The following is a 12,276-nucleotide window of genomic DNA, read 5'->3' on the forward strand; positions in this document are numbered from 1 at the left end:
CTAATACTTTTGTATGATCACTCACGTGGGGTTTTGTAAAAATGAGTAAAGTGCAAAACTGAAAACTGCTGCCAACACATTTCTGGCATAGACTGCTCTGGGAGCTTTCAAACTGCTTCCATTTGAATGTTTTAAGATTATAACACTTTATAGTCATCACACAATATTAAGAATTAGGAAGGTATTATTAAATCCACAAGCCATATTCTATAAAGCCTTACTCCTCCCTAGTGTGCGATTTATAAACCCCACTATAGATGTTTATTCTTGGCTTAATTTATGAAGTCAAACAAAGTGATTAACAAAGTATTTTCATGCACACACACACTTTAATGGGAAAACAGTTTTTAGCTGAGCTTTTATACATCAGGTTCAAGAGGTTTGCAGGGCAGGTGATGAAAGAGGGACTCAAGGAAGCAGAGATGGGGAGAGAGAGAGCAGGCGACAGAGGAGGTGCAGAAATTTAAAAAGGAGAGACAGAAGAAAGCGACAGGGGAGGTGTAGTACTTGGTCAAGAGAAAGGAGGAGGTGACAGTGGGTCAGATGACCAAAGAAAGGGAGAGCACGGAGAAAGGCTGCACAGGAGGCATGGATGACCAGGTAACAGACATAAAAAACGGCAAAATAATTGTGCACGCAAGCACACACTGTCAGAACACTGAACTGATCTGTATTTGGTTCGTGTGGTTTCCTCACAGAGGGTCATACGTTGAGGGCAACACTCAGGCAAATGGACATGTGAGAATGCAAGGATATATTAATAGATTTCTTTTTAATTTAACAATGTCAATAATGTTGTTAATGTGTGCAATACAATCATTTAAGATATAGTTATTTGAGAGAGTGACAAGTTTTCTTGCCATGTTTACCACGGGGACTTGAGCCCCATGTCAGGAACCAGTCAAATACAGATGACAGAGACAGAGAAGGATTTGATGTTTCAGACATCATCGTCTGCACAAAGCCTGCACATCCCGATCCTAAGTTTATAGTAGTGCAGAAGCGAGCTAAAAGTGTGTTGTCTTTTAAACAAAAGTGGTTCACAACTTTTCCTTGGTTGCATTACAGTGCCACTTTAGGGGTGCTGTGTTTTCACTGTGCTCTCTTCAGGTTCTCAGGACATGCAGAAAGTCAGGTACATTTCCATGCCATGAACATCTTTGCTCAAAAAGGGAACACTGTAGCTTCAAAACTTTCTTCAGCTGCTGCCAGACAACAGGAGGAACCAAGGTATGGATTATCAAAGATTGCAGCCTCCATCAAATACTTAGCTCAGCAAGGTTTAGCTCTACCAGGTCATGTAGGTATAGTTTATTGGTGTCAATACAGTAATGCAAATGATTGAATATATAAATAAATAAGCAGAGTCACCATGTGGTATTTTTGCCATCTGGCAATAATTTCCTTAGGGATAAATAAAGTTGAGCACAAAGTTATGCCTATGCTCAATTTTGAGATTTTGTCATAAGAAGTGGTGGCCATAACAACTCATCTCAAAAAAATTGGAGACAGGGTCTTTGTACTACTGTGTCAGTTATAACAAGCATTTCTGAGTTTGGGATTTTTCTTTTTTTTTCTTTATTTGAATATTTTGTTCTGGTTTCTGTTTAATTTTTTATATTTGTTTGCTTTAGAGTGTAATTCCTCCCTCAGTCTTCCTTCCTATTGTATCAAGTCTTGTTGTATTACGTTTATTCATGTGTCTATGGGTTTTTCCCATTTACCTTTTGCACTTCCTAGTTCCCTTTGTGAGGTATTCATTTATTTTTGTAGAGGCTAAGGCTAGGCTTGAAGCCACTGAGGTGTTCGTTGGTGGGAGTGATGCAATGTCACTGGTATGAATTAACTTATTAGACTTGATACAGTCCAATAACTCCAGCCTTACTCATCTTGTCCTTTAGATTCTTTATTTCCATGATTTAACATAGCAGCGCAGCAAACTGTTTGCCTCCTTACGATCAATAACACACCTGCAGCTAATTGTGTGTGTCCACCTTAAATAACTTACCATAAACATAACATACAGAGAAACTCAAAAGGTGACCTCTAGTGGCATACATAAGGCATCCCTGAGATCACCTCACATAAGTTCAGTTGGCCTAGACTCTAGTGCAACGTGTGCTGTAAAGTGGTGAAAAATGCTACATTACAAAGGCTCCAGTAGTTTCTTCAGCAGACCACAAGGTGGGGCTCTCTGTCCATTTTAAAAACATTACATAGAAATGGTGAGTTTTATATTCTGGGTTCAAATATAGTCAAACAAACTGGGGGAAAAATAATTAATGCACTTTATCAGCACACATCTAAGGTCCTGACTGATAGTGAGGATGATGGCATTTATGAGGAGGTCAAACTGATCACTTTCCTGTGTGGAGAGAAAAGAAATAAACCTTTTTGGGGAAACAAGAGCAAAAGTTGTCTGTCTCATGGCTTCAGCTGGACCAGGATTCCAGAGGTTTTGAACCTGAGTTTTATTTATTTAACTACTTAACTATTAACTGCTATTAACTTGGTACCAGGTGAGTTAAAGAGACACTTGGAACCCAAACAGCTCGTCTGAATAGAAACTTTCTGTACAAATCCCAAAAGTTGATTCTGTTCACGTGGACGTAGCGTTTTCAGTACGAGAAACGTTTCATTACTCATCCAAGTGACTTCTTCGGTCTCAGCTGACTGCAGGTTTCCACAACCTTACAAACAGTACTTTTGCACAATGACTGAAACCAGCACCACTGACGAACAATGAGCTGTGAGGTTAGTTTTCTGATTAATATGCAAATTCTCATGACCATTGATCAACAACCACTGATCAAAGCCAATTGATCAAATACTATTGATCACTGATCAATGACCATTAATCATTGGCTATAAGTACCATTCACAGAGAGTTGGGGAATGGCTGCAATCACAGCATTGTATGATGGCGAAAGATGGACCCTTAGGCCCCCTCTTCGATTCAGAGATGGTCTTTCCCTTTTCACGTAAATGGCCTCCTTGACTCCGCGCTGTCCAGGATGTGTACATCCTCATCCTTGAAAGATTGTCCACTGGCCTGTAGGTGTAAACAGACTGCAGAGTCCTGGCCTGATGAGTTGGCTCTTCTGTGTTGTGCCATCAGCTTCGCTAGAGGTTGTTTGGTTTCCCCGATGTATAAATCATGACAATCCTTGTGGTACTTAACAGCGTACACTATGTTACTCTGTTTGTGGACCCGATCCTTTGCGTAGACTAGCTTTTGGCGCAGCATGTTTTGGAGTTTGAAAGCTACAGAGAAGCAGTGTTTAGAAAAAATGCGTCTCAACTGTTCTGATACTCCTGGCACATACAGGATCACTAAGGGATACTCCTTATATGTCAGTATTGGAACAGCTGAGACATATTTTGTCTAACACAGAATCCACTTTTTGGGATTTCCTTACCTGGATGATTGAGCATGCATCAAGAGATTTATTGTACAAAGCTCATGGTCTGAACCATAGACAACAATAGTGCATGTTTTACTGCGTGAACGTGTCTGATAGGTTGATAATAAATTATATGCTTGCTGAGGCCATATTGCAAATAGGGGTCATACCCAAAAGTGCCTCTATCGTTTTTCATTTCATTTCATTTCTGTTCTTTTTTTTCTGCAGTAAGACTGAAGAATTTGTTTTATATATGTAATGAGACCTGCTATGGTTCGGAGATGGTGGCACTAACAAAAAACTAGGAGATCGAGCTGGAAGTGGCAGAGCTGATAAGTTGCTGATATTTTTATGATGCGTGTGCTTTGGGGACAAAAGTTTGGAAACCGTCTTTTTTTCTCTTCCCTTTGTGTTTGCCCCCCAACCATTTGCGACAGATGGCTGCCTCTTCCTGAGCTGTTTCTACCAGTGATTTCTTCCCAACTGCCTTTCACTCAGGCCCATTCAGATAAAAAGCTAATTTGGATGAAATGGTAGCTTTTGTGTATCAGTTACTGTTACACCTCCTCACTACAGTAGATTGTGTATTGACTCAGTGATCTAATGAGTTGATAAAACAATGTGGCTCTTTTAACACTTGACACTCTTTCCTTCCTTGCACGTTTTAAAAAACAACTTTTCTACAACATTTCTCCATGTACATTTGTAAGTTTCTTCCCGATATTATATAACATAAAAAAGAAACACAAAAAACTCTGTAATTGTATCTATTAGAAGTTTTCCCCCAAGACAATTTACCAGAATCTGAATATTTTATTAATCCCAGAGGAAATTAATTGGTCACAGTTGCTCAAAGGCAGTAAGAACAGTACGGATAAGTTACAGTAATTCATTAAATACACTGGAAAATAGTCCTAGTAGTAAATATAACTTATTATAGAAATATCCAGATATAATACAGCACAAACTGTTTATGTTTCAACATGTGATGCTCAGTGTGGGGGATAATTTTGCTGACTGTCGGATGATTTTTAATATAAAACTCACGCTTTGCATATAAGTTATTATTATTGTTATTTTGATGACCGAGTTGTCGAACTTATTGGCGAACCAAATTTGGGTAAACGACAGTTCTTCACTCGACTGCTCTTCCTGGCACCGACGGTGCCAGCCTTAAAGCGGCTGCGCTCTTAAACCGGAAACTACCTCCTTTGGGTTTCAAAATAAAAACCATGGGCTTCGACGTCGCGTAAAAATAAAAGCTTTAACGCCATATAAAAACAATAAAAAATGTAAAATGTATGCATTTAATATTCGAGTATAATCTTAAAACGTGTCGGACTGTAAAAGCGCCAATTAATTTATACGACGTTTTTTTTAATTAAAAGACTTAAAGGTGGACGTAGCTAATTTTCGCTTACTTGACGACGGCTTACCGTTTGCGCTTTAAGTGCCAAAACGACAAATGCAAACAGTTGTTATCGCTACGTTTCACCAGCGTGAGTGTCCAAGCAGGGGACACTTTGCCGAGACCTTCTTAAATGTACATATTGCGTCACAAAACCTCAGTGTTGGGGTGTCGGTGGATGACGCAGGGTTTTCTCAGTTAAGTTTACACAGGATAGTGTTGACATAAGCAGCTCCCGCAGAAGAAGACGACGGTGGGGCAAATAATCCGAGTCACAAGACTTCTTCTCCTTCTTCAGTGAGCCGCACGACTGCTTTCTTCCCTCCCAGGTAAAGTACGGATTCATTCGGCTTTTTCTTTCATTATTGATGAAGCAAGGCGCAAAGCACATTTCGGTTAAAAGCAGCAGCGCTGATGAAAGTTAGCCGTACGGTTACACCGTGTCGGCTTGTTTGACAGCTCGGTCCTCGTCACGAGGAAAGAGGCTAATCCGCTGTTCCTGGGACCGCGCTGTGTTTTTCGCTGCTCTTGTGGCTTTTAGCCCCGAAGCCGCAGGCATGTAGCAGAAAGAGAAGTGCAAAAAAAGCGGAAATGGTTGCGAAAACTTCACCGTAAACACAGATGTGCTGTCATTAACTCTGCAGCCGCTGTTTGGTATGAAGCGGGTGAGGAGGACAGAGAGCAGCTGTTGTCGGTGCCCGTGTCTCAACAGTAAAACAGTTAGCAGGGGGGGTCTTTGACCTCTTACCTGTGCGCTACTATGTCTAACTTTTGGACGAGTTTACGTGGTAAACATGCAGCCGACAGAGAGAGAGGTAACTAAAGCGGAAAAGCGGATACCTACCGTGGGGCTAGTAGAAGTTAACCCTCCCTCTCTTCTTTGTTTCCCCCTACTTTCCCCCATTAAAAGGCTCTGAAGGGATGGAAAACCCCGGGTACTGCTCCGGGAGCTTTGACGGCCTTCATCATCCCAGCGATGACGATGATGACGAGATGGTGGACATCGCAGGAGCCACGCTGGACTTCTCGACCACGGACGACGTCCCTCCGCTCAGCTCAGGTGGGGCTCCTGCTGCTGGTCTTTCCAACGCCTGGTTTCAGTGCTAAGCTTTTTAAAGTTCATAAACCATTTCAACTAAACTCTTATCAGGGAGTTGTGAGGCAGCTTCAAAGCACAAGTCATGTAACTTGCTTCAGCTAACTCTGGCATTAAAAGTCCCCCTCAAAGTAAATAAATACAAAAAAAGAGTTTAAATTCAAGAATCACTTTCAGCCTGTTTCCTGCACGACTTCTTTCTTCTGACAAATGGGGGGGCGGGTGTGCATGGTGATTTTAGATTGATATTTTATTAAATACATTCAAGTACTCTGGAATTATTATGGGACAAGAGGGCTCATTTTGCCTGATTGGAGGCAACGTTTTCTGCAAGCAGTTGCAGTCTGACTTGGACTGACTGCAGTCACTCAGAGAGATTGTTGGAGGTTTGCGAAGAATTGCTGTATAACCTCTAAACGCCACAGAGTCTTTGTCAATGAGCGCAACTCGGGGAGACTACACTCACCTCGCTTTGTTCTGGTTATATTCCTAAAGAACAGGAGAGGTTGCTGAGGGCATTTCTGTCTGTGTAGACGGCAACAGATATGTGATTTTGGAGGATTTGTCACAGTTGATTGTTGCACTATCAGAAACAGACTGCATGTAATTGCCAGCTTGAACCCATACAATCACAGACTGATAGCAGACTGATTCCGTCTCACTTTAATGACAGGGTTAGTCAACCATCTCATTTTGCAGCAAAAACATAACTGAAGTGACACAAAGGCAGGAAGTGTGTGGCAAAATGTTAAAAACTGCAGTAATATCGCATCGTGAGTGAAAGATTGTGTATTGTGGGGTATCTCGGTGATTTCCACCTTTACTATCAACGTAACATGTATATAATAATTATGAAGTGTGGGGCATGCAGTTAAACACAGCAGTGTAAACCGGTTGCTGCTGTTTCACAGCTAAGGTGACTCTGGGATTGAGTCACCTTAGCTGTAAGCTTGTCTGAAAACGCTACGTGCTATACATGCTCCCAGTGACTTGTTTTACTAATTAATATTAGACTACACGGCTAGTTTAAAAGTAAAACAACAATCAAAGTGTGATGGACAAGGTTAAAAACTGATGTATTTTTGTCCCCTGCTGGAGATAAAAGGAATAGACCTGAAGCTAGCAAATGTCTATCACAGATCACACATAGTTTACATCTTTTTGACAGTCTTTTCTTATACAGCTAATAACAAGAAGGAGAATGTTTGCCAAGAAAGAGGTCTTAGTCAGAATTAGAAGAAGGTCACGAGTTTTGTAATCAAATTATTTCACTGAGTTGTATTAATCATAACCGTCATGGTCAGAACTAACAGGAAAATATGCAGACTTCTGTCACATAATGTAAGACTGACTTTTACTGTATGTAGACAGTTTGTGCATAGGTGTGTAATTACTTGTAGTTTCAGGCCCATTTCAAATTCTGAAACCGTCATTTGCTTGTATATTATAAACAGTCATTTGCTTTTTGATTGCACAATGATATCATTACATTTCCTGTGTCTACACAGGACTCTACATACTCTAGTACGTGAGGAATTGGGCTGTCACTCAGTAGCAGCCTGGCTGTTTGAATGTAGTAGGATTAAATGACACTTCCTTTTGCAACTTGATAGTTTAGAGAGCCTGGCAACTGATTTTATTTTCTACCCCCGAAAAAAGTTGCACTGCAGATGCTAATGTGGCTAAACTGCTGTCTGGAAGTGTTTGCGTACTCTGTGATTAGTGTCTGTTAGTGCTCTCAAACACTGATAAGGTATCAGTAGTTTGTGTGTGTGTGTGTCTGCGCATGGCACATGCTTTGTGAGTCACCTGAATAAACAGTTACCTGGAAACGTACAGATTTATTGTGTGTGTGTGTGTGTGTGTGTGGTTTCTGATTCAGATTTTTAAGAATTGCTGCCAATTTAAGAGGATGAGTTGGAGGGTGAAGCAGGTCAGAATAAAAGAGCTGTGCTTCCACTCAGTTCAATTCAATTGTATAGCATGGCTGTGCGATATGACCAAGATCTTATATCCTGATATAAGACGTCTATCGTCGAAATGCGATATAAATCATAAACATTTAACATTTTCTGTAAATTCTGTGACTCTCGGGCAGCTCGCCTCGTGTGAAGTGTTTCCAGCTGCGCATCGTGTACCTGGAGTCGAGTGTTTTAACCGATGCATGAAGCTATACATTTTTAGACACAAGTTGTAACGGCCGGCATTTTCTTTGTGAGTATTTATTACACAGTGGGGAAAAGCCTGTTCTAACGTTCGAGTCTAAGGTTTATTTTTTAGCACCTAATGACTCTTTGTTTCTTCTCATCTGTAAGCACTGCATACAGATTCAGTTTATTTTGAAAAGTCTCAACAGGATCTTGAGATTTATTGTGAAAGGTTTATGTGGAGCCACACGATGGTTTTACCGTCGTTGTTGCTAATGACAACACACAAAAACAATCGCCTGTCCGTCAGTAGTGTGGTTATATTAAACATAAGAAAAAGAGAGAACTTTAAGAAATTAATATAGCCACTACAGTGACCATCAAAACAATGAAAAAATATTGCCGTAAACAGTTTATTTTGCAACAACACAAAACAAACGATAGCGTAAAATGAAACGTTTTTGTATCGTCATCCGATATATATCGTTACATCGAACAGCCCTACATGGAATCACAACAGCAAGTAAGGTAAAGACCACAGAATAATACAGAGAAAGCCCTAACCACATAAACACCCCTCTATGAGCAAGCCCTTCCAACAGTGGGGAGGAAAAGCTCCCTTTTAAGAGGAAGAAAACTCCAGCACAACCAGGCTCGGAGAGGGGCAGCCATCAGCCATGACTGGTTGCAGGTGAAGGGAGGAGGATTTAATTTGGAGACGGGACCTCTTTGACCTCACTATTTATTCTTTTTATTTCAGTAAATTTTATTTTATTTTATGTTTGAACAAAAAAGTAAATGAACACGAACGCTGACCTATGATACTGAAGCCTCCGACATGGTGGCCTGTTAATAGCTAAAACTTTATGCCGTTCTCAGTTGTACAATAGTTTTTAAAAACACACCTCAAATATTCACACAAATCAAAGTCTAACTGAAATAATGGTCACATGAAGTTAAACAATAACAGTCCCATTACACTTTGTCCTAAGAAAAAAATCACATACAAAATATTAAATCAAACAACTAAACATAAGCAAAAGTAGACATGCATGGAAGGACATTTTTAAAGAGAGTATAAGACCTCAGTGCAAAATGCACAAATTAAATGGACTAAAGAGGATGTTTGCAAATTCCTTTAATCAGAAACAAGACTGCCTGGTTACTAATGATGTCATGCTTTCAGCATGCAGTGGACACATTTTTCTTTTTTAAATTCTTGCTTTGTCACCATCAGACCTTATCACCCCACTCCCTGCATGCTTATTTGGCCAATTAGAGCTGAGATCCAACAGAGGAATTGAGTGAATGGAGTCATTTATTACACAGCTTTGTTAGTTTGTTTTTTTTATTGCTTTTTGTTTTTTTGTTTGTTTGTTTTTTTGCCACTTGCAATGTTATAACATAGTTGCTGTTATTAATTGACAATCCTGTGAAACTCCTGCTAGTGTATTACGGTTAATTTGTCCTATTGAGAAGTTTGAATCTTCCTCAAGGGATTTGTGTTCTTCCAGAACTTACTGACCTGTAAGGAGCCTTCCTTTCTTCATCTAAAGAGAAGAGCATTGTATCTTACCCACAGACACTCTCTTAGTAGTTTTCATGCTGCCACCCTGAGAGCCTGAGCGTGTTTATCCTTAGCACTTCCTTTTCCTCATCACTGACTCTACCTGCAGGTTAAGCAGCAAACATTTTTCCAGCTCGCTTCCGTACAGCAGAGTCGGATATAGCTCAGATCGTTCTGTTGTCAACTTGACATACCCTAAAATAAAATTTCAGACAAATTGGCCGAGTGTACCTGTTGCCAGGGCAAATAAAGGCGAAGGCAGTGTCAGCAGTGTGCGTTATTAATCTTCCTGGTTACTACTGATGTCACAGTGACATCACCAGTTTAAGCAGAACAATAAAACGGTGCCAACAACAGGTCTGCAGATGAGATAAAGATTTGCTCTCAGTGGATATACTGCCTGCTGCTCCTGCTGTTGAGCTGTGTGTTTCACTGTCAGCTCTTTGAAGCCAGAGAAATATTTTTCTTTTTTGTTTTTAGCTTTTTTTTTTTTTTTTATTACACAATGGTTTATGAAAGAAGATCATTGCTCATAAAAGAGAGAGTAGAATAAAGGAGAACCAGAAGTTGAGTTTCATGCAGGTTTCAGACTAATTATATAATTATGTGCCTGGCTCCAGGGAACTCAGGAAACATCAGCTAAAACTCTTGGGTTAATATCATCCAAGTGGAAAACTCGCGTAAAGAAAGCTAATTTAAACTGAGTTACTGTGGTAAGTGTGAACCTAATAAAATAACAATGTATGCTTTGACCAGCGTTATTATCGGTCAAGGAAAATTGTGTATAAGCCATGTGTCTCGTACACAGTGGCATCCACCATGAGTTAGGTAACAACTGGGTTACCCTTAAGAGTGAGTGATCCAACTCTGAACTTAAACTGTCCCACTCTCAGACCCTGATAAATGACAACTCGTCTTTCTTTATGTTTCCTGCCATTTTAATGTTTCAGCTCAAACTTCCTTCTTTTTGTTACTTTCCGTGGTGAAGCTTGGCAGTAGAAAGTGTTTGTGTCATTCCTAACCGGTCGTTAGCGAGCACTTGAACCTGTTACCAAGCAGGCTCGTTTATATCCTTGTGTAACCTGTTTCCCATGGACTCATTAGCCTGCGGTGTTTGAAGAGGAAAGTTTGGGTTGGGGAGGCACTGCTAGTCCAAATACTGACATCAAAGTGTTCTGAACCTTCTGTCAAACACTTCTGTGCAGTGAAGGTTGTCCTTTATGTCCTGTATAGGTAGGGAACTCCAGGCCTTAAGGGCCGGTTTCCTGCAGGTTTTAGATGTGTCCTTGATCCAAAACAGCGGATTTAAATCACAACCTCCTCAACATGTCTTGAAGTTCTGTAGAGGCCTGTAATCATTTGACTCAGGGTGATATCTAAAACACGCAGGACACGGCCCTTGAGGCCTGGAGTTCTCCACCCCTGCGGTATATGGCTCTTCTTAGTCCTCGTGGCAGTGTAGACTGTGTTCATCAAAAGAAACAACACTTTCCCCTTGAAATCCTTTAATCCCCCAATGGAAGTGAACATGTTGCTGCTTCTCCCAGCTCTTTGCTTTCCTCCATGTCTCCTGAGTACAGTAACAAGTGAATTTGTCAAATTACATGATTTGCTTAGACCGTGCAGGCACACATAGGAAAAAAAAATGTAAATGTATAAGAGAAAAAAAATTCTGTGAGAATATAAATTAATACATTTTAGAGATGTCTGGCACAACTTCACCTACTTCCAAGTTGAGTGGAGAAAGATAAAATAAACTGGTGAGATGGAAACTCCAGAAACACCAGGGAACAACTTCATTAAGACGCCGACATGTTTCAGCTTGTGGCCTTCACCGAGGTCATTGCAAAACACCAAACAGTTTGTGTTTCTTCTATGGTCACATTTCTCTGAAGGAGAAAACTTTTTTTACTTGATGAACATCCTTTAAGAGCTTTTTTGTATATATTACAAAAAAATCTGTCTTGAACATCCACCTGGCAGACCTACTGTGTCTGGAATTGGAAATGCAACTGAGAGAATATCAGGTTTTGTAGAGTTTCATATTAACAACTTGAACTAGGTCCTATTTTCTGCTTCAAAGAACTTCCACCTATTAACCCTCATAATTATGTGTACCTTAGATATTGAATCTTTGTATACAAACACTGATCATGAACCAGGCCTAGAGTCACTGGAACATTTTCTTCACACTAGGTCTACAAAATCACCGTCTAATATGATGAATTTTTACTTTGAAAGGGATCCGTTACCAATTTACTGGAGTTTGTAGAATTTTTTTAAATGGACACTGTGTAGGTTTGTTATACTCTTGATCATAGTACTAAAAAAATAACTTTCTTGACTTAAGAGTAACCAAAAAAATGACAAATATCTGTCCACCTCTCTTTATTCCAAACCTACTGATCGGAATACATTATTTCACGCTGGAATACAATAAAAAATAAAAATAATTTAAAGACTCTACAAATGGCAAGATTATTGATGTAAAAGTCCTTATTACCTGCAAAAATAACATTTTGGTCCACATGATAGAGCCTCCATGCAACAAAATATATCAAGGAGAAACCTCCCGTCCTCTGAAAGAACAAATGAACAAACACGGATGTTCTATTAAGAGGAATGATTTAACCAGCCCTGGTACAAGCCATTGT

At 40.0% G+C, this 12,276-nt stretch overlaps 1 protein-coding gene across 2 annotated transcripts in view; it reads left to right on the forward strand.

The window, feature by feature from the left end:
• The first annotated feature begins 4,641 nt into the window (after positions 1 to 4,641).
• The window catches only part of clcn5b (Cl-/H+ antiporter 5b), a 43,622-nt gene continuing 35,987 nt past the window's right edge, over positions 4,642 to 12,276 (forward strand). Inside the window, exons 1-2 of one of the 2 annotated variants that reach the window (XM_086276930.1) lie at positions 4,642 to 5,141; positions 5,723 to 5,872. In XM_086276930.1, coding sequence (XP_086133056.1) covers positions 5,734 to 5,872 — 139 coding nt within the window. In that variant the 5' untranslated portion in view covers positions 4,642 to 5,141; positions 5,723 to 5,733. Of the gene's footprint in view, positions 5,142 to 5,450; positions 5,628 to 5,722; positions 5,873 to 12,276 lie in introns of those variants that run through there. The other variant, XM_086276921.1, reaches the window with a different exon arrangement.

This window comes from Aulonocara sp. 'chitande type north' Nkhata Bay, linkage group LG3 (assembly GCF_057382095.1).
Source record: "Aulonocara sp. 'chitande type north' Nkhata Bay isolate Kocher_YH1m ecotype deep benthic linkage group LG3, A_spYH_male_GT1.1, whole genome shotgun sequence".
Taxonomy (NCBI): Eukaryota; Metazoa; Chordata; class Actinopteri; order Cichliformes; family Cichlidae; genus Aulonocara; species Aulonocara sp. 'chitande type north' Nkhata Bay.